Source organism: Somniosus microcephalus, chromosome 2, assembly GCF_052327205.1.
Source record: "Somniosus microcephalus isolate GS21.2 chromosome 2, FLI_Smic_1.0, whole genome shotgun sequence".
In the NCBI taxonomy this organism is placed as follows: Eukaryota; Metazoa; Chordata; class Chondrichthyes; order Squaliformes; family Somniosidae; genus Somniosus; species Somniosus microcephalus.
The window spans coordinates 364,611,341-364,632,070 of record NC_140988.1 but is presented as its reverse complement, the minus strand read 5'-3'; the positions used below and the strand labels follow the sequence as shown (position 1 = coordinate 364,632,070).

The 20,730-nt window shown below is 47.3% G+C and overlaps 1 protein-coding gene across 2 annotated transcripts in view; it reads right to left on the bottom strand.

Moving 5' to 3' along the window:
- Positions 1-20,730, bottom strand: part of dnaaf9 (dynein axonemal assembly factor 9) — a 158,161-nt gene that overhangs the window by 75,280 nt on the left and 62,151 nt on the right. For both annotated transcript variants that reach the window (XM_085975589.1, XM_085975592.1), the window contains 3 exons: positions 15,899-15,949; positions 11,118-11,205; positions 2,358-2,461 (listed from right to left, as the gene is read on the bottom strand). In XM_085975589.1, the coding sequence (XP_085831715.1) occupies positions 2,358-2,461; positions 11,118-11,205; positions 15,899-15,949 (243 nt within the window). The remainder of the gene's footprint in view (positions 1-2,357; positions 2,462-11,117; positions 11,206-15,898; positions 15,950-20,730) is intronic.

Genomic DNA, 20,730 nt, shown 5'->3' with positions numbered 1-20,730 from the left:
GGATCTTATGCTATCCCTAATTCCCCTTGTTAGCCACGGTTGAGTCACCTTTTTGGTTTTATTTTTATGCCAAACAGGGATGAACAAATTCTGTAGCATCCATGCGATCTTTAAATGTTTGCCATTGCCTATCCACCGTCAACCCTTTAAGTAACGTTCCCCAATCCATCCTAGCCAACTCATGCCTCATACCATCGTAGTTCCCTTTATTTAAATTCAGGACCCTAGTCTCTGAGTCAACTACTGCACTCTCCATTTTAAATGAAGAATTCTATCATATTATGATCACTCCCTCCCAAGGGGCCTCGCACAAGATTGCTAATTAATCCTTTCTCATTACATAATACCCAGTCTAAGATGGCCTGATCTCTAGTTGGTTCCTCGACATATTGGTCCAGGAAACCATCCCGTATACACTCTAGGAATTCCTCCTCCACAATATTGTTACTGATTTGGTTAGCCCAATCTATATGTAGATTAAAGTCACCAATGATAACTGCTGTGCCCTTATTGCACGTGTCTCTAATTTCCCGTTTAATGCCATCCCCAACCTCAGCATTACTGTTTGGGGGTCTGTATACAACTCCCACTAATGTTTTCTGCCCCTTGGTATTTCTCAGCTCTACCCATACAGATTCCACATCATCAGAGCTAATATCCTTCCTTATTATTGTGTTAATCTCCTCTTTAACCAGCAATGCTACCCCACCTCCTTTTCCTTTTTTCCTGTCCTTCCTGAATATTTGAATACCCCTGGATGTTGAATTCCCAGTCTTGGTCACCCTGGAGCCATGTCTCCGTAATCCCAATTATATCATATCCGTTTACATCTATTTGCGCAGCTAATTCATCCACCTTATTACGAATGCTCCTCGCATTAAGACACAAAGAATTCAGGCTTGATTTTTTAACACTTAGTCCTTTTAGAATTATTATTTACTGCGGCCGTTTGATTTACACCCTTGATTTCTCTGCCTTCCACTTTTGCATAGGGCATGAGTCACATTAGCCTAATAAATAGCCATAACTCGTCCCGTTAATATTCATTTATCACGGAGATTCCAGAATCTGAAATGTGTTCACAGGGCAGATGTCTCACAGCTGAAATGTATGATGCTCAATTATGCTGCAGAACTCAATTGACAGCAACTTCTGTCAGAGTCATCGCCTTTTTAAAATGGTATTTTCCAGCTTATTGCTTTATCAAAATTGCTGCATTAACATGGGGCGACTTTGGAGGCCAGAAGGGAGAAGTGAGAACTTAGATTTGGTTACAGTTTTACATAAAAAGTACGAAGCAGATTAAACAGTTGCTTTGACCCAGAAACAAATTTCAGTGAAATTACTGAGAAAGGTTGACCCACTCACAAATATGGTAATGTACAGTATATAATGTACTTCATTGGCTGTAAAACACCTTGGGACATCCCGAGGTTGTGAAAGGTACTATATAATGCAAGTTCTTTCGTTATTAGATAAGGCTAAACTTCTACAATGAGGAGTTTTTGTAGTTTCAAGAAGCACAGGCACAATGAGCTGAATGGCCTCCTTCTGTGACATATGATTCCATAATATAAAAAAAATCAGAGTCACAGATGGGTGCCCCCAGTCACTGAGGGATAATAATATCAGTATGATTGCCAGGAACAGTTTCAAAACAATGAGGGTCTCGAAATATCAAGTACTTGCATTCCCAGTTTGGATGCCAGTAACACGTGAAAACAGGCAGAAGATAAAACTCTTTTCAAAAATCATTCTAGTACCAGGGTTACATATGGCAGCGTATCTAAGTATTTACTGTCTGTTCCATGTAGACTTTCTCTGAAAGCATCAAATGTTGGAATAACATTATGATACAAAACCGATCATGGGACTTGTATTTCTTTGCTTTGTAATAATTGACGTTAAAAAGAAAACAAATCAAATTTGAGAATGGAACAAATTGTAAGATTTTATCTCATCACAGACTGAATTGTAGCAAAACATTGGCCACTGTACTTGTGATTTGCCGATATGCTCACTGCAACGTATTCCAATTCGAAAACCAGGACATTTTGGAGTAAGTTAGCAATGGAGGGATCGGCAAAATGGCAAACTGTACCATGTACATCAATCATCTTGCCGTTACAGAAAATTCTACCTTAACAAGTCATTCCTTACAGGTTTTCCCTTCAACGCAAGATCAGCCTTACGACTCTCCTGTGCACTGCTCCTAGGACCTGGATGGTCAACTTAGATTGTGCGACCAGAACTGTATGCAGTACTTTGAATGAAATACTGAATAATTTCACTGAGATTTAGTCAGCAGTTGACTAATGTATTTTTACAAAAATGACATGGCTGATAATGGCACTTACCCCATCGTAATACTTTAGTGCAGCCATATGGATCTTTGAAATTGTCATGCTCCCAGAGCGAGGATGAATAAATAAGATGCCTTCAGACAAGATAAAGAGTTTACCTAAAATCAAAAAAATATGTAATTTGTTAAAGGTCTTAATTTCTCTTAGAACAAAAATAGGAGCAGGAGTAGGCCATTCGGCCCCTCGAGCCTGCTCCGCCATTCAATGAGATCATGGCTGATCTTCTGCCCCAACTCCATTCACCGGCCCTATCGCCGTATCCCTTGATGCCCTCACTAGTCAGAAATCTTATCGACTTCTGTTTTGAATATACCCAATGACTGAGCCTCCACAGCCCTCTGGGGTAGAGAATTCCAAAGATTCACCATCCTCTGTGTGAAGAAATTTCTTCAGTCCTGAATGGCCTGCCCTTTATCCTGAGGCTGTGGCCCCTGGTTCTAGACTCCCCAGCCAAGGGAAGCATTCTCCCAGCATCCACCCTATCAAGCCCTGTAATAATTTTGTATGCTTCAATGAGATCCCCTCTCATTCTTCTGAATTCAAGAGAATACAGGCTTAGTTTACTCAATCTCTTCTCATACGACAGTCCCGCCATCCCAGGAATCAAACTCGTGAACCTTCATTGCACTCCCTCTATGGCAAGTATATCCTTCCTTGGGTAAGGAGACCAAAATTGTACACAGTACTCCACGTGTGGTCTCACCAAGGCCCTATATAATTGGAGTAAGACTTCTTTACTCTCTACTCAAATCCTCTCGTAATGAAGGCCAGCCCTCGTTACATGCACTTCTAATTTCTTGATTGATACTGTGCCCTACATTACCACTACTGTTTGGTGGCCTATACACGACTCCCACCAATGTTTTCCGCCCTTTGCTGTTTCTTAGCTCCACCCAAACTATTCCAGTTCTACATCACGATCTGCCGAGCCAAGATCTTTTATCTCTACCGTACCGATCTCATCCCTTATTAACAGCGCAACGCCACCTCCTTTTCCTTTTTATCTGTCCTTCCTAAAAGTTGAGTACCCTGGAACATTCAATTCCCAGCTTTAGCTACCCTGCAACCATGTCTCTGTAATGGCAATTGCATCATACCCATTTACTTCTATTTGTGTCATTAATTCATCCACCTTGTTGCAAATGCTACGTGCATTTAAAGTGCCTTCAACTTTGCCCGTTTAATATTTTTCTGCACTTTGACCCTCTTTACTGTTGGCCTTTGTTTCTGCCCCCTACTAGTTTTGCTACCTACTTTTCTAACTTGCACTTCCAGCTTTGTTTCTCTCTGTTCTGGGCCCACACTTGGGTTCCCAGCCCCCTGACAAACTAGTTTAAATCCTTCCCAACAGCACTAGGAAACCCCACTGCGAGGATATTGGTCCCGGTTCTGCCGAGGTGTAACCCGTCCAGCTTGTACAGGTTCCACCTTCCCCAGAATGGGTCCCAATGCCTCAGAAATTTAAATCCCTCCCTCCTACACCATCTCTCCAGCCACGCATTCATCTGGTCTATTCTCCTATTTCTGCTCTCGCTAGCACGTGGCACTGGGAGTAATCCTGAGATTACTACCTTTGAGGTCCTGCTTTTTAATTTATTTCCTAGCTCCCTATATTCTGCTTGCAGGACCTCGTCCCTCTTTCTACCTATGTCGTTGGTACCGATATGGACCACGACCTCTGGCTGTTCACCCTCCCCCTTCAGAATGTCCTGCAGACGCTCAGTGACATTTCCACTGTAATTTTGAAAGATACAGGAATATATTTCCAAGGATCCTGGAAGGCTTTCAGTATCTCATCTATGTGTTCACAGAATTGTTATCAGACAACATTTGACACCGAGCCACATAAGGAGATATTAGGACATGTGGTCATAATCGGTAGGTTTTAAGGCACGTCTTAAAAGAGGTGCTAAAAGGTAGAGAGACGGAGAGTTTTAGGGAGTAAATTCTTAGGGTCCAGGTATCTGAAGACATGGTCGCCAATAGTGAGCCAATGAAAATCAGGGATGCACAAGTGGCCAGAATTGGAGGAGCGCAGAGATCTAAATGTTTCAGGGCTGGAGGATGTTACAGATATAGGGAGGAGCGAGGCAATGGAGGAACTTGAACACTAGGATGAGAATTTTAAATTCAAGGCGTTGCCGGAACATGAGCCAATGTAGATCAGAGAGCACAGGTGTGATGGGCGAACGGACTTTGCGCGAGTTAGGATACAGGCAGCAGAGTTTTGGATGAACTGAAGTTTACAGAGGGTGGGAGGACGGCCAGGAGAGTATTGGAATAATCGAGTCTGGAGGTAACAAAAGCATGGATGAGGGTTTCAGCAGCAAACGGGTGAAGGCAGATGGGTATATGGGCGATATTATGCAAGTGGAAGTAGGTGGTCTTGGTGATGGAGAGGATATTAGGTCAAGATCATTGGGGAAACACTGTGTGTATGTAGATAAACCTGTATAATCCCCTTTTAACTGCTGTATTCCCCTCCCCCCGCAAGACAGTTCCAAGCTGAGAGGAATAAGGCATGTTCAGACTTGCCTGCTGCTGAGAGAAGGAAAACCAATCAGGTTCCAGCAGGTGACCAATCCGTGAGTCATCACAGGCTCGCAGGCTTTACGAATTCAGTACTGTATTGTGAGAGTTGGAGTAAAGACCTATTTCTTGTAGCTCGCTGTGTTGCCTATTTCTTTACGCGGGAGACCGTAGTCCCCCACATTGGTGACCCCGAATGTTGGCGGCCGAAGCCCCCGACTCACGCAGCCCTACAGAGGCCAGTAACGACCCGACGGCAACCAGCAGCAGCCCGATGTCGGCCGGCGCCGCGTCCTTGAAACTCCCCACCTTCTGGGAACACCAAGCACCAGCTTGGTTCGCGCACTCGGAGGCCCAATTCACCCTTCGCAGGGTTCAAGATGATGAAGAAAGGTACCTCCACGTAGTCTCAGCGCTAGCAAGCTCCACCGCCGCCAAAATTCTCGACCTGCTGGGGAATCCACCACAGACCGGCAAGTACTCAACCATTAAGGGCCGCTTGCTGCAGGCTTACGGCCTGTCCGGGGAGGAGAGGGCCCGCAGGCTTCTTTCACTACCAGGCCTCGGCGACTCTACCCCGACCCAGTTGATGAGCCGGATGCTTGCGCTCCTGGGCTCTGAACCGCAGTGCTTCTTGTTTCGGGCCCTTTTCCTCAGCAGGTACAGACTGCCCTCGCGGGGTCCCCGATCACGGACTGCGTACAACTGGCAGCCGCCGCGGACAAAGTCTTCGCCGTTGCCCAACTCGGCTGTGCAGCCGCGAGGCTCCCCGACACCACCAAGCGCGCGCCGCCACACCAGGCCGCAGAACTATGCTACTACCACGCGCGTTTTGGCCACAAGGCCCAACGCTGCAGAGCACCCTGCTCTTTCGATCAAACTAAGATAGCCGCCCGGCCCAACGCACCAGCCCTGCGCCACCGCCTAGGCCCGCTCGACCGCACCCCCGCCGCCACGATGGCCATCGGCACCGCAGGTAAACTGCTGTACATAACCGACTCCCTTTCAGGGCGCAGATTCCTTTGCGACACCGGAGCCCAATGCAGCATAATTCCTGCCTCCCAGCTCGACATCCAGGCAGGCCGCAGCGGCCCACCTCTCGTGGCGGCAAATGGTGCAGCCATCGCTACTTTCGGAAAGCGACGGGCCGAGGTTTGTTTCAACGGCCAGCGATTTACGTGGGATTTTGTGACGGCCTCGGTGGCACATCCCTTGCTGGGCGCCGATTTTCTTTGCGCCCACGGACTCCTGGTCGACGTCCGCGACAGGCGCCTGATCGACGCAGCAACTTTCGCTTCACTGGCCTGCCAGCAGAGCAACAGCCCGGCCCTCGTCGGGTCCTGCTACGCCCCGGCGCATGACGACTACGCCCGCCTACTCGCAGATTTCCCGAGGCTCACACAACCGACCTTCTCAGCCGCGGCAGCCAAGCATGGTGTCGAGCAGCACATCGCCACTACGGGACCACCAGTGTTCGCCCGAGCCAGACGCCTGGACCCAGCCAAGATGGCGGCGGCCAAGGAAGAATTCGCCACGATGGAGAAACTGGGCATCATCCGCCGCTCGAACAGCCCCTGGTCGTCCCCCCTCCACATTGTGCCCAAGCCGGGCGGTGGCTGGCGCCCCTGCGGCGACTGCAGACAGCTCAACGACGCCACCCCGCTAGATAGATACCCCATTCCGCACATCCAAGACTTCTCGGCACACCTAGCAGGAAAGTCCGTCTTTTCCAAGGTCAACCTGATTCGCGGCTACCATCAGGTCCCCGTCCACCACGCAGACGTCCAGAAGACGGCGGTCATCACCCCCTTCGGACTGTTCGAGTTCCTGCGCATGCCCTTCGGGCTCAAGAACGCTGCACAGGCCTTCCAACGGCTCATGGACTCCGTCCTACGGGACCTGAGCTTCCTGTTCGTCTATCTGGACGATATCCTCGTGGCCAGCACCAGCAAGGCCGAGCACATCGCGCATTTGCGCTCTTTTCCAGCGCCTCAGCCAACACGGGCTAATCATCAACCCGGCCAAATGACAGTTCGGAGCAGCCCAAATTGACTTTCTCGGCCACAGAATCTCGCCAAGGGAAGCCATTCCCCTACCTTCCAAGGTGCAGGCGGTGGCGGACTTTCCCCAGCCCACCTCGGTCAAGGCGCTGCAGGAATTTTTGGGGATGGTCAATTTCTATCACCGTTTCGTGCCCAAGGCCGCCTCACTCATGCGCCCCCTCCACGAAGCCACCAGGGGTAAAACGGGCAAAGAGCAACTCACCTGGTCCAGCGAGATGGCGACAGCCTTCCACCAGACCAAAAACGCCTTGGCCAGCGCCACACTACTGGCCCACCCCATCCCGGGCGCAAAGACCGCCCTCACCATGGATGCCTCGGATTACGCCGTCGGCACCGTCCAGCAACAGTGGGTCGAGGGCGCGTGGCAGCCACTGGCATTTTTTAGCCGACAGCTGCGCAAGAACGAGCAGGCCTACAGCACGTTCGACAGAGAGCTCCTGGCCCTGCTCCTGACAATCCGGCACTTCCGTTTCCTCCTGGAAGGCCGGCCGTTCACCGCATTTGTGGACCACAAGCCGCTCACTTTCGCCATGGCCAAAGTAACCGAACCCTGGTCCGCGCGCCAACAGCGCCAACTCAACTTCATCTCGGAGTTCACCACGGACATCCGCCACGTCACCGGCAAGGACAATTTGGTGGCCGACTGCCTCTCAAGACCCTCGCTCCACGCAGTGCACCTGGGCGTCGACTACGCCAGCATGGCGAGAGACCAGGCCGCCGACGCGGAGATCCAGGCCCTCAGGACGTCAACCACCAGCCTCACCCTGGCCGACATCCACTTCCACGCAGCCGGCACAACCCTCCTGTGCGACGTCTCAGTCCCCTCGCCTAGGCCTGTCGTCCCATCCGCCTGGCGCGAGTTTTCGACATCATCCACGGCCTCTCACACCCAGGGATGCGTGCGTCTCAGAAACTCATGTCCGCCAAGTTCGTCTGGCCTGGACTCCAAAAGGATGAGAGAGACTGGACCAACACATGCGTGGCGTGTCAGCGCGCTAAGGTCCAGCAGCACACCAAGGCGCCATTGGAGTGTTTCGACCACGTCCACGTCGATCTGGTAGGCCCCTTGCCGCCGTCGCACGGTTTCACACACCTGCTCACGATCGTCGACCGCACCACCAGATGGCCAGAGGCAGTTCCCCTCACCACCACCACGACCGACGTCGCGCGAGCATTCGTCTCGACATGGGTGGCCCGGTTTGGCATGCCAACCGACATATCCTCGGACAGAGGCCCCCAGTTCACCTCCCACTTGTGAAATGCCATCACCGCCGGCCTTGGCACCAAGTTGCACAGGACAACAGCCTACCACCCGCAGGCCAACGGGCTCTGCAAGCGCTTTCATCGTTCCTTGAAAGCCTCCCTCCGCGCCAGCCTGGCCGACACCAGCTGGATCGACAAACTACCCTGGGTCCTCCTGGGATTGCGCACCGTGCCCAAAGAGGACCTCCGCGTCTCCGCGGCCGAGATGGTCTATGGCCAACCGCTCAGAGTACCAGGCGACTTCCTCCCCCGACAACGGAGCCGTGGTCGGCCGCCAGACAGCTTTCCCTGCACCAGGACACGGCCCAGCAATTCCGTCCAGTGCCCACTTCGCAACACGGCCCGCAGCCGTCCTACGTGCCTCGAGACTTACAACATGCGGAGTTCGTCTTCGTGCGCCGGGACGCGCACAGAGGCCCGCTGCAGGCACCATACACTGGCCCCTTCCCAGTATTGGAGGCGGGGGACAAAGCTTTTCTTATCGACATCGGCGGGAAGCCGGACCTTATTTCAGTAGACCGCCTCAAACCGACGCACCTGGACCTCAGCTTCCCGTTTCAGCCGGCTCTTCCCCCATGGCGGGGCAGACCTCCCGCGTTGGCGGCGGCCCCACAAGAGGACCAAGACACGCCAGAACCTTACTTCCCGGCCGCCGCCCCACCTTCGCCGGCAGCCCGTCCACCGGCAGACCAGCCAACGAACCAACCGGCCGACCTCCCAGATAGCCCTCCTCACACGCCAGATGGCTACTACAGCCGCTAGGTCAAACCTCCGCAGAGACTGACTTTTACAGTTAACGAGGATTCTGGGGGGGCGTATGTGGCGTTGCCACATTGGGGAAACACTGTATGTAGATAAACCTGAATAATCCCCTTTTAACTGCTGTATTCCCCTCCCCCCGCAAGACAGTTGCAAGCTGAGAGGAATAAGGCATGTTCAGACTTGCCTGCTGCTGAGAGAAGGAAAACCAATCAGGTTCCAGCAGGTGACCAATCCGTGAGTCATCACAGGTTCGCGGGCTTTACGAATTCAGTACTGTATTGTGAGAGTTGGAGTAAAGACCTATTTCTTGTAGCTCGCGGTGTTGCCTATTTCTTTACGCGGCAGACCGTAGTCCCCCACAGTGTCCTCATTCACAGCACTGATGCGCTGCGTGGTTCAACACTGTTGACATTCAATGCCAATCTCCAAATATTCACTTTCCAGGAACAGTAACTGGATAACGATCAGGAACAGGCAACATTCTGGCCTTTAATCCTCTTTATTCTAGGGACACTTCCTGTGTTATACTTCACAAACTGTAACTTCCAACTTTACTTTTTGTTATTTATGAGTAAAAAGACAGAACTTCATTTAAAAAATCTAGAAGTTGTTCTAAATACATATTGTACAAGACCGGAAAAGATGACTGCTGCATGGGTGGCTGGTTCCAAATTTAAAAATTCTTCAACTAATTCAAAAGTCAAAATTTTGGAAGGGCGTTTCCAGCATTTCCTGTTTTTACTTCAGTTATTCATTTTCTCTTTCATCCACTTCAGTTTCATAGGTTGGTTCAGAAGTAGGCGCCCTTCAGCTCATCTGATCCTTCCAGAATACCAAGTTAAATTTTTTTTTCAACTGTCATCATCTTATTTGGACCCACCAAAAAGCTTAGCCTGCTCTCCCCGGCTGCCTACAAAGACAAAATTGGAAGGTGCACAATCTACATGGCCAGTTTAACCCTGATCTGAATTTAAAACCCCAAATCCTGGCCAACACCAAGATCACCTATTTCTACCTCTGCAACATTATCCCGACTGTCACTAAAACCCATATCTATGCTTTGATTATCCAAATACAATTGCTCAAATGCACTCATCTACCCTTCATAAATTGCAGCTAATCCAAAACTCCACTGCCCACATTCTATCTGGTACCAAGTCCTGCTCTACTAACACAGCATCTGGTGTATTCTTCTACCCCACCTCTCCAGCCATCCCATTGACCTTCAGCGACAGAGCCTTCAGCTGCATTAGGTTCACAATGGAAAGCTTTCTATAAACCCCTTTGCCTACGACGATTCCACCCACCTTCAAAAGCCTTCTTAAAATCTACCTCCTTGATCTGGCCTTGGGTCACCACCTCTAACCCTGCTGCCATCACTGCTCAGTGCCCAGTTATATATGTTTTGCCATGAATGTGAAGTGCTTTAGGGTGTTTTACATATTGTTGCGTGCCTATTACAGAATCTAGTCGTTTCTTAACGGAGTTCAGTATCCAGGCCATAACCATTCCTGGTAACCCATTCAAGAATTATTTCCCCAATAGCAATACTAAATCTACCTGCTCCCCCTTGGCATGTTGCCCTACGTATTTGAAGTAATGGGCAGCACGGTGGCATAGTGGTTAGCACTGTTGCCTCACAGCGCCAGGGACCTGGGTTCAAATCCGGCCTCGGGTGACTGTCTGTGTGGAGTTTGCACATTCTCCCCGTGTTTGCGTGGGTTTCCTCCAGGTGCTCCGGTTTCCTCCCACAGTCCAAAGATGTGCGGGTTAGGTTGATTGGCTATGATAAAAATTGACCCTTAGTGTTAGGGGGATTAAATACGTGGGGTTACGGGGATAGGGTGGGATATGTGTTGATGTAGGGGTTACGGGGGTCGGGTGGGATATGTGTCGGTGCAGGCTCGATGGGCCGAAATGGCCTCTATCTGCACTGTGGTGTTTCTGTGATTCTGTTCTGTAATGTATTTAATGGAATGTTATTTTTCCCTTTCAAGTGGAAAGAGTTTAACCTGAACAAATCATACATTAGCCTTGTACTTTTTTTTTTTTTTTAAATGGGTGCTCCACAGTGTAGGCAAAATGAAAAACCTTAAACAAGTATAAAGTGATCCAATGGACAAATTAATTTATTTACCTTCTTCTGGTCTGGCTACTGAACTGCCAGAATAAAGATATGCAGAGTCTCCTCTTGTAAGCAAAGTGCCCAGAAAACTTTCTTCCGCCTGAAAAGAAAGAAACAGAATTCCATAATGCTCTCCAAAACCATTCCTATTTCATCACACCCCCAGGGGCCAGAGCTATGGTATAGGCCGCTGATTAAAATGTTACTCTTTTCTACTGTACTACTGGAGGGATTAATGCTCCAAACAAACCCAAATTACATCATGTGTATTCAAATAATTTTGAAATAGGCACTCGTAGTAACTGGACTGCAAGATTGTAATCGCCTCATTAGGCTGGTTAGTTGGAAGTGAAGTCTGCATTCGACAAGTCACGTCACCTGTTGCAATATTGCAAACTATACTAAAACTCTAAATAATTCTAGTTAAGGAATGACATGAAATATAGCAAAAATACAGGTATGCGCTATTATAGTAGAAAGTGCAAGGGTGTTGAAACTATGCTCCATGGGCCATTTGTAGCACTCAAACTCTAGCAATCCAGCCCAGGAAGACCCAAGACACAGTTCTATTTAAGTTTTACTCGTTTGAACTTCATGGGTCTGGAGTTGGGAAAGGATTGTTCTTACTACTGTGGTTTCATTGTGGACAAATCCGAACTCACAACATCTTAAACTGCTAACATCCACATCTTGAGATACAAGAATATTAATGGAAACACTGATTAAAATCTTACATATGGACTACAATGCTCTTTGGCATGAAGGCAGAAAGCTTTAACACCCCAGACCCAATGGTTACATGAAGACAACCCTGCGGTTTACATCTGGAAGATGGCTGACCCTAAAAATTGTCAGCCGCAATATCACACTCGTGAACTTCAGTCAGCGCTGCAAGTGGGATTAAAAGCACATCTCAGAGCTGTTCGTATCACATTAAATAAGTGCAAATTAAGTGGAAAGATTAAAATTATCACAGCCATGAAATACCAAAAATATTTAATCAGATATTCTGGTATTACATTTATTATGTCCATAATATCTACTGAAAAGTTCTGCAAACAGGCTAAGAAATAGCAGGAGAACACCAAATCACTATGATTACTTTACACTTCAGCCTTACTCAGTAAGTTGCAGAGGATACCAACATTTCCAATCTATCTAGCTATTAAAAATATTATACCCAGGAACACGCCCTGCCAACTTTTTTCAATATATCTTCCCATTGATAATAAAAACTGCCTATATAAACTTGTCACCCTAGAAAGCATCCTCAATCCCATTACAGAACCAAAGGACTTGAGCTTTTCTCACAAAACTGAAGAAAGCAACAAGACAGAGTGTAGGACACAATCAAGGTTGAAAAGAATGAATCAGAAAACAAATCAAGAAGTAATCACTAAGTGACCCAAGCTTAGTTTTTGAAGTCTTGAAAACTTCAAAAGGAAGGAATGACTGAGGAAGACAAGAAGTTCTAGTTTTACGGCTCTGGGAATGAAAGAACGTGTTAAAAGTTGAATAATGTGCAATGATTCTGGATTTCAGCACAGACACAAGGAGAAAAAAGGCAGGACAACATATGCAGCACCAAGAAGAACGAGAGCAATGTTGAGAGGAACAATGACTACTGTAGAATTGATAAGAGACAAGTGAAGGTGCAATGAAGAGAGGGGATTTATCGGACAAGCAGTTTCTTGCCTCTGTCCGGCAGTAAGAGAGGTGTTGGAAGAGATTCCCCAGATAGAAGCAGTATTGAAGAAACTGCAAAAGAAGAGTGAGGAAAGACAGGACTTTTTTTTTTATTTTTAATTACACCTTTGCCAGTATCTCGCATAAAAAAAAAATCAGACAAGAGAAATGTTTCCAGAAGAGAAAATAATCAGAGTTCAAAGCTTCCAGGGATTGGACAATTATTTGAGTGATATCACCAAAACACTGGGCAGTCATCTTTTTCACTTGTGAAAAATAATGATACAACTTCTTAAAATCAAGTACAGCGAAACCAGTAAATTAAACCTAAGGGACTTGCATCATGTGTCCTTATTTTCAAAATGGTCATTGTATGTACAGTAAACCGGATGAGCCAAATATTCCAGGACTTGCTGCATCTTCTGCAGCCTCCCTTCGTTATTTCCAGCAACATCTGGAATGGTGCCCAATTCTGGAGCCCTGCCAGCAGAATGTGATTTTAGTTCATTTTCTGCTTGTTGGATTTCCTAGTTCATCATCATCCCACAATCCTTTTCAATTGAGGGATCCGGGGAACTGCGAAGTGGCTGCTGTGCCAGAGTGCGTGGAAGATCCCAGATGAATTGGTTGGGGGGCCGGGGGCAGTAGGGAAAAAGAGAGAGAGAGGGGAAAAGAAGATTAATGTCCTGCAGACCCTATCCAGGCCCGACCCCTCCCTCCATGTGCTTCAGCTGCTAACATTGGAAGTGCTTCAAGGTTTCGTGCTTTCAAGATTTAGTTTGTATCGATTAGACTGCAAGTTATTTGGGAGCGTCAGTAAGTGTCTGTTTTTTGGGAGTGTTCATTTGTACAAGTTTCACTGCAATGCACTGCTGGACATCCCACGGCATTACTCATGCTGTCAGGAACGGTGTTTTACTTTTAATTGCATGAGCACATGACCCCAAAGAAACCATCGCTCTGACTAGGAGGGACAACAATTTGCAATTACATAATACTTTTCACATGTAGGAAGATGTCTTGGAGCACTTTACAATAAGGATGATGATAAGAGTTGCCACTGCATATGGGGAAAGAGCAGAGAGGGAAAGGCAATGATGGGGAGTGACTGCAATCAAAGAGGAAGGGTTCGAGCAGGTTTTGGAAAGCAGGCAGAGAGATGGCATGGCAGAGGCAACTAGATATAAAATTCAAAGGACAAAATTATAGTGGCTCAACAAGTGGTCACCACTGGCAGAGCAGAAGGAGATCAATGAGGTAGGCAAAGCATGAGGGAATTGGAACTTGTGTGCTGGGTTATAGGGAGCAAATGGAGCTTGGAGAGTTCAGGGTTGATAAAAGTGTGAAACTTAGTGTTGTGAGGACCTGGTTGAGTTGAAGCTTGTGGGAGCTTGAGGCAGGGAGGCCAGTTAGGAGGATGTTGGAGACATCAGACCTTAAAAGCAGAGCTCGAGTTCTGGCAGTAGAAGAGAAATGGGGAAGTGATGGGCAAGTTGTCGAGTGGAAGGAACAGCTTAACAGGGCCTCATTCCCATCAATGGTCCTAACCGCCCCTCGACTGACTTGCTATCTCCACTCCCTCCTAAATAAAGTCTCTGTCCGTCTCTGCTCAATTTCTTAAACGGCTCTCTTTATTCTTTCTCCCACTCTCTGAATAGGGCGTCTCCCTTAATCCTGAACCCAATAGATAATTTTTCCATACCTTCTGTATCTTCACTTCTCTCTCTCTCGCTGTTCTTTTTCTTTTCACTTTCCCCTTTCAGTTCATTCAGTTCTACCTCTCTCACCTGTGTTTCGGTAATACTGCAGCATTTAGAAATTCACATGAGCAGACTGTGTGAGGAGAAAAAGCTGACTACAGAAAAGCACAGACACATCGGAAGGGAACAGGCCACAGTGGTCTTGCTGCAGGATGCTCCTGGGAAATGTTGTCCTCAATTCTTCATGAAATTAATAAACAAATTCCAACAGACTCCTGCACATGCTCAGCAGGGGGCAGAATGCCTGGAGATGCCTCTTACAAGTTCCCCTGCGAAGAAAGTGAACTCCAAAGCAAATATTTGCAGGGCTATGGGGAAAGAACAAGAGAGTGGGACTAATTGGATATCTGTATCAAAGAGCCAGCACATCCACAATGAGCCAAATGGCCTCTGAGCTGTAACATTCTAATTTAGGTGACTGCATGGGGAATCAGAGACGATGTGCAGTGATTCGTGACTTACTTTGCAAAAAAAAAGTTGCAATGGCTCCTGTAAATTGTAATTCCAGGGAGAGTTGGCAAGTTTAATACAAATTTTAATACACTAGATATGAGGATGCTCAGAGGCCCAGCAAGGTGCCTTGTACTAATTGTGGAAAAGTGGCGACTGTTAATGAGCCACAATTATGGGTAGATTTGTGATTCTGTGGCAAACATTATTTTTTAGTGGTTAATAATGGTCTGGACAAGGAACTGCAATGGTAACTAATTTTTTTGAGGGAATGTGATGGGAAAATTTTTTTTTTTAATGGAATGTGATTCATAGAACTATTTCTTTAGTCGAATGCGATTGGGGAGAACGGTTTTGCCTAATACAACTGGTGAATAATGAAAGTACAAAACAACCAATCAAAAAAAGGAGAAACACACAAGTTTAAACAATTAGCAAATAAAGAAATAGAAAACAAACTTCTTAATGATCACAATATAGTCAAAGCCATGACAGACAAAAAAAAGAGAAACAGCCCTCAATCTTATTTGCACAACACATTAAGATACTGTAATCATAAGACAGAGTAAATTTGGACCTACGGAAATTTTTCAAACTTTCCAAGTTCAGACACTGTATGACACACACTGGCCATTGAAGCAAAGTGCAGCTTCAAATGTGCTGCAGTAAAACTATCACAGTATGCAAGAACCCAAAACCAACATCCCAGATCTGGAAATATATGACTGCAGAATCAGACCATAACATCTCAAACATTCTTTCCATTATTCCTGGCACTGTTGATAATTTGAACTTCCAGAGTGTAGGCCACTGCAGCAAATTAAACACCGCCATTGTGCAAATTTACTAAAAATTATATAATTACTAAGTTTTAAAAATTCTAATTAGAGGACCTACCTTGACTATTTGCTGTGCTTCTTCAGAAAGTTTCACCTCAGCATCTTCAACCTTATGAAGAAAAAAAATGAATACAAAATACCTCAATATAATTTGAGCACATCTTTTCAGAATTCCTATTTTATATTAAATTAAAACAGGTTTGACTACAATGGAAATGTCCAACTCCCACCTGCTTACTCAGTCAGAATTGGAGCGAATGCAAGTTAGCTAGGAGAGGGCCAAGAAAGAATACTTGCTAAGAGTCCAAAATAAAACATGCTAGTAATGTATTTACAAGTCTTTGTGGTTTACAGAACTAATCATGTTAAATCCAACTACACTACTTGGATGATGGAAGGCGGCACAGGCTCCCAGCATTACTGCCATCAATGCCAAAGAATTGTTACTGCTGAATTTTTTAAAGAAACATCCAAATGCAATAATTAAACAGATTAATTCCAGAGATTCTTTCTTTCTACCAATAAAGTGGCATTTTAGGATGGATTTCCAACCTCAAAAGCTAGATATTATTGTAAAGATCACAAATGCAAAGTACTCTGTTAATTTTCATTCATCAAGAACAGTTAATGACACAAAGGGGCAAAGTGACGACACAGGCTGCCGGTAATGACGAATGCTGGGTGGATGATATATAGAATCAAAGAACGGCACGGAAGGAGGCCATTTGGCCCGTTGAACCCCTGCCGGCTCTCTGCGAGAGCACTTCAGCTAGTCCCACTCCCCCGCCCTTTCCCTGTAGCCCTGCAAATTCCTTTCCTTCAGATACTTACCCAACTCCCTTTTGAAAACCATAATTGAATCTGCCTCCACCACACCCTTTCAGGCAGTGCATTCCAGATCTTAACCACTCACCGAGTAAAAAAAGTTTTTTCTTACGTCGCCTTTGATTCTTTTGCCAATCACCTTAAATCTGTGTCCTCTGGTTCTCGACACTTCTGCCAATGGGAACAGTTTCTCTCTATCTACTCTGTCCAAACCCCTCATGATTTTGAACATCTCTAGCAAACCTCCTCTCAATCTTCTCTGCTCCAAGGAACAACCCCAGCTTCTCCAGTCTATCAACATAACTGAAGTCCCTCATTCCTGGAATAATTTTCGTAAATCTTTTCTGCACCCTCTGAGGCCTTCACATCCTTCCTAAAGTGTGGTGCCCAGAACTGGACACAGTATGCCAGTTGAGCCCAAACCAGTGTTTTATAAAGGTTCATCAGCATTTCCACACTTTTGTACTCAATACCTCTATTTATGAAGCCCAGGATCCCATAAGCCTTTTTAACTGCTTGCTCAACCTGCCCTGCCACCTTCAACGATTTGTGCACACATACCCCCAGGTCTCTGTTCGAGCACCCCCTTTAGGATTGTACCCTTTAGTTTATATGCCCGCTCCTCATTCTTTCTACCAAAATGTATCACTTCACACTTTTCTGCGTTAAATTTCATCTGCCACATGTCCGCCCATTTCACCAGCCTGTCTTTGTCTTCCTGAAGTCTATCACTGTTCACTATACTTCCAAGTTTTGTGTCATCTGCAAATTTTGAAATTGTGCCCTGTACACCCATGTCCAAGTCATTAATATAGATTAAGAAAAGTAGTGGTCCCAGAACTGACCCCTGGGGAACAACACTATACCTTCCTCCAGTCCGAAAAACAACCGTTCACCACTACTGTTTCCTGTCACTTAGCCAATTCTGTATCCATGCTGCCACTGTCCCTTTTATTCCATGGGCTTCAACTTTGCTGGCAAGCTGAGTATGTGGCACTTTGTCAAACACCTTTTGGAAATCCATGTACACTATGTCAACTGCATTACCCTCCTCAACCGTCTCTGTTACCTCATCAAAGAACTAAATCAAGTTAGTTAAACACAATTTGCCTTTAACAAATCCATGCTGGCTTTCCTTAATTAATCCACACTTGTCCAAGTGACTGTTAATTTTGTCCCTGATTACAGTTTCTAAAAGCTTCCCCACTACAGAGGTCAAACTGACTGCCCTGTAGTTGCTGGGTTTATCTTTACACCCTTTTTTGAATAATGGTGTAACACTTACAATTCTCCAGTCCTCTGGCACCACCCCCGCATCTAAGGAGGATTGGAATATTATGGCCAGTACCTTTACGATTTCCGCCCTCAATTCCCTCAGCATCCAAGGATGCATCCCATCTGCTCCTGGTGATTTATCGACTTAAAGTACAGCCAGCCTTTCTAATACCGCCTCTTTGTTAATTTTTATCCCATCAAGTATCTCCACTACCTCCTCCTTTACTGTGTCTATGGCAGCATCCTCTTTCTTGGTGAAGACAGATGCAAAGTACTCGTTTAGTACCTCAGCCATACCCTCTGCCTCCATGCATAGGTCTCCCCTTTTTGGTCCCTAATCGACCCCACCCCTCCTCTTACTACCCTTTCACTATTTATATGCTTATAGAAGACGCAAGAACAATATCAGGCATTCAAAATTAAAAAGTACTTTTCAAACTCTGATTTAAAGAGGTACGACAATGAAAATAGAGATAAAGTACATTTTAATGAGAATATTCTGCTCTTAAAAATGAATAAATAGAACTGCAATACACATTATCCTTAACTTACTAAATTTATTTATAATTTTGGATCTATTCCACACTGAAAGAAAATTGAAAGACAATGACCTAGAAATTCGGTTGTTTGCGCCAGCGGTTAGCGCCTAAAGAGACCGAGAATTGGGGCGTTACCTAATGTTGAGGCGGGCGCAATGAAGATAGCGACAACTCCCATATTGATTATACATTTAACGCCTGCGCTAAGTGTTTGCGCGCGCCCGCGAGCGCAAGCAGATCATGACGTCATTTCATTGTGCAACGCCTTTTAGGGGCGCCTGAGTGGATATTGGGTGGCGCCCGGAGCCTTTACGGCTAGCGCTATTAGTGACAGTTTGAAGGAGCGTTAGCAGGCCCTTCTCGGAGTCGGGGGGCGCTATTTAAAGGGGACAGCTCTAGCACAGAAGCTTCAGCCACTTGGCCTGTTCATTGCGATCGTTGGTGGAGAGAGTTGGTGAGCTACTGTGGAGCAGAGTTTTTGGAATTTAGCATTAGAGTACTTGGGACCCTCAAACCTGTCCGGAGCAGTTGGGAGCACTAGACCCAACAGCCTTTTGACCAACTGGCATCGGAATGGGAGATGCTTTGGAGGGCGACGGCCTCATGGCCGAACACTATGAAGGGGCAGAGAGACGGCGGGAGAGAGGGCCGGGATTGGCCAGAAGGAGGAGGGGCAATGGAGGTCGGCCAATCCGAGGGTATGCTGCGAGGGTCTTTAGGCAGCAGGTGTCATACCTTGACATGTCGGAGGAGCAGTGTGTGCGAAGGCTCCGATTTGGGATGGACGTTGTTACTGAGCTGTGCCACCTGCTTGCTGAGGATCTGCAGCCGCGTCTACGGTGCATGACCTCTCTGTCGGTGGCCGCTAAACTGACTGTTGGCCTCAATTTTTATGGCAACGGATCCTTTCAGTGAGCCATTGGGGACATCGCGAATATCTCTCAGGTTGCAGTCCACTTCTGCATCCAGCAAGTTACAGCTGCCCTTTATAGGCGAAGGCGTCAATTCATCACATTCCCTCTGACCCTGGAGAAGCAGGCGGAGGAGGAGGAGCATGTGGACGAGGAGGAGGAGGAGGAAGATGGAAGGGCTCCTGAAAGTGGAAGGGACATCCGTCACAGGCTCATGAGGACTCGTATCGAGGCCCCTCTGGCTGAATGATGAGTGTCTTAACTGCTGCGCACTTTGGATGTTTGAAAGCCTCTGAAGGCCAGCATCACTGTAATTAGTCACGTACACCATAGCACATTTAAACTTCTCTTTATTGTCACAAAAGTCTTTCATTACAGCAAAACAACGTCATGTCAACAGAAACCATAACTAACAAAATAACAGTTAACTCTTCGGCAAAGCCGCAAAACTAAACAAACTATTTCCAACAATTCCAACAGGTGAGGGTCTCCTTGATTTAGGCCAAAGAAACGTCTCAGCACCTCCCTCTACTGCTGGCCCCTTGATGGAGGACGACTTCTCTTTCGCGCTCGGCCCCTTCCCTCCCTGCTGCTCCTACGTAATTGAACCCCAGTGGCGGGGTGAAGGCTGGGGGACGCCTGCTGACTGTGTGGAAGCGCAGAAGCCCCTGAGGGACGGCCTGGCCGACCTCTGGGCTTGGAGGGTGCGGACGCAGGATGCTTGATCTGAGCATGGCTGGAAGCAGTGTGCCCTGCAGGTGGTGACAGCTGCACTGCAGACGTGCCAGCGCTGGCATGTGGAATGGTCACCTGCCGAGAGAGGACACCTGCACCATTGTCGGACGACACACTGGCTCTCTGAGGGGATCGGCTCGGCTCATCCGCCACAATCGCATGCTCCACTGATTCCTGGCCTTGTATGGGACTGGAAGGGCCCGGGGTGATCCTAGCTGATGCAGATAGGGTGGCTGCAGTGAGAGTTCGCGTTGCCTCAATCTGGGTGTGGATGAGGCCGGCAAGTGACTGCGTGGCAGCAGTGAGGACCTGTGAGCCAGGTGCCAGTGCTTCGGAGAAGCCCTGGACAGTTCTTTCCATTGCTTCGGACAAGGCCGGTGCCGACCGCTCCACTGCCTCGGACAAGCCCTGGACAGACCTTTCCAGGGATTGTCCGAAGCCCTGAACAGTCCTTTCCATAGCGGCCTCGAAGCCCTGGACAGTCCTCTCCATTGTTGGGCCAAAGCCCTCGACAGACCTCTCCATTGTTGCCCCGAAGCCCTGGACAGTCCTCTCCATTGTTGCCCCGAAGCCCTGGAGAGTCCTCTCCATTGTTGCCCCGAAGC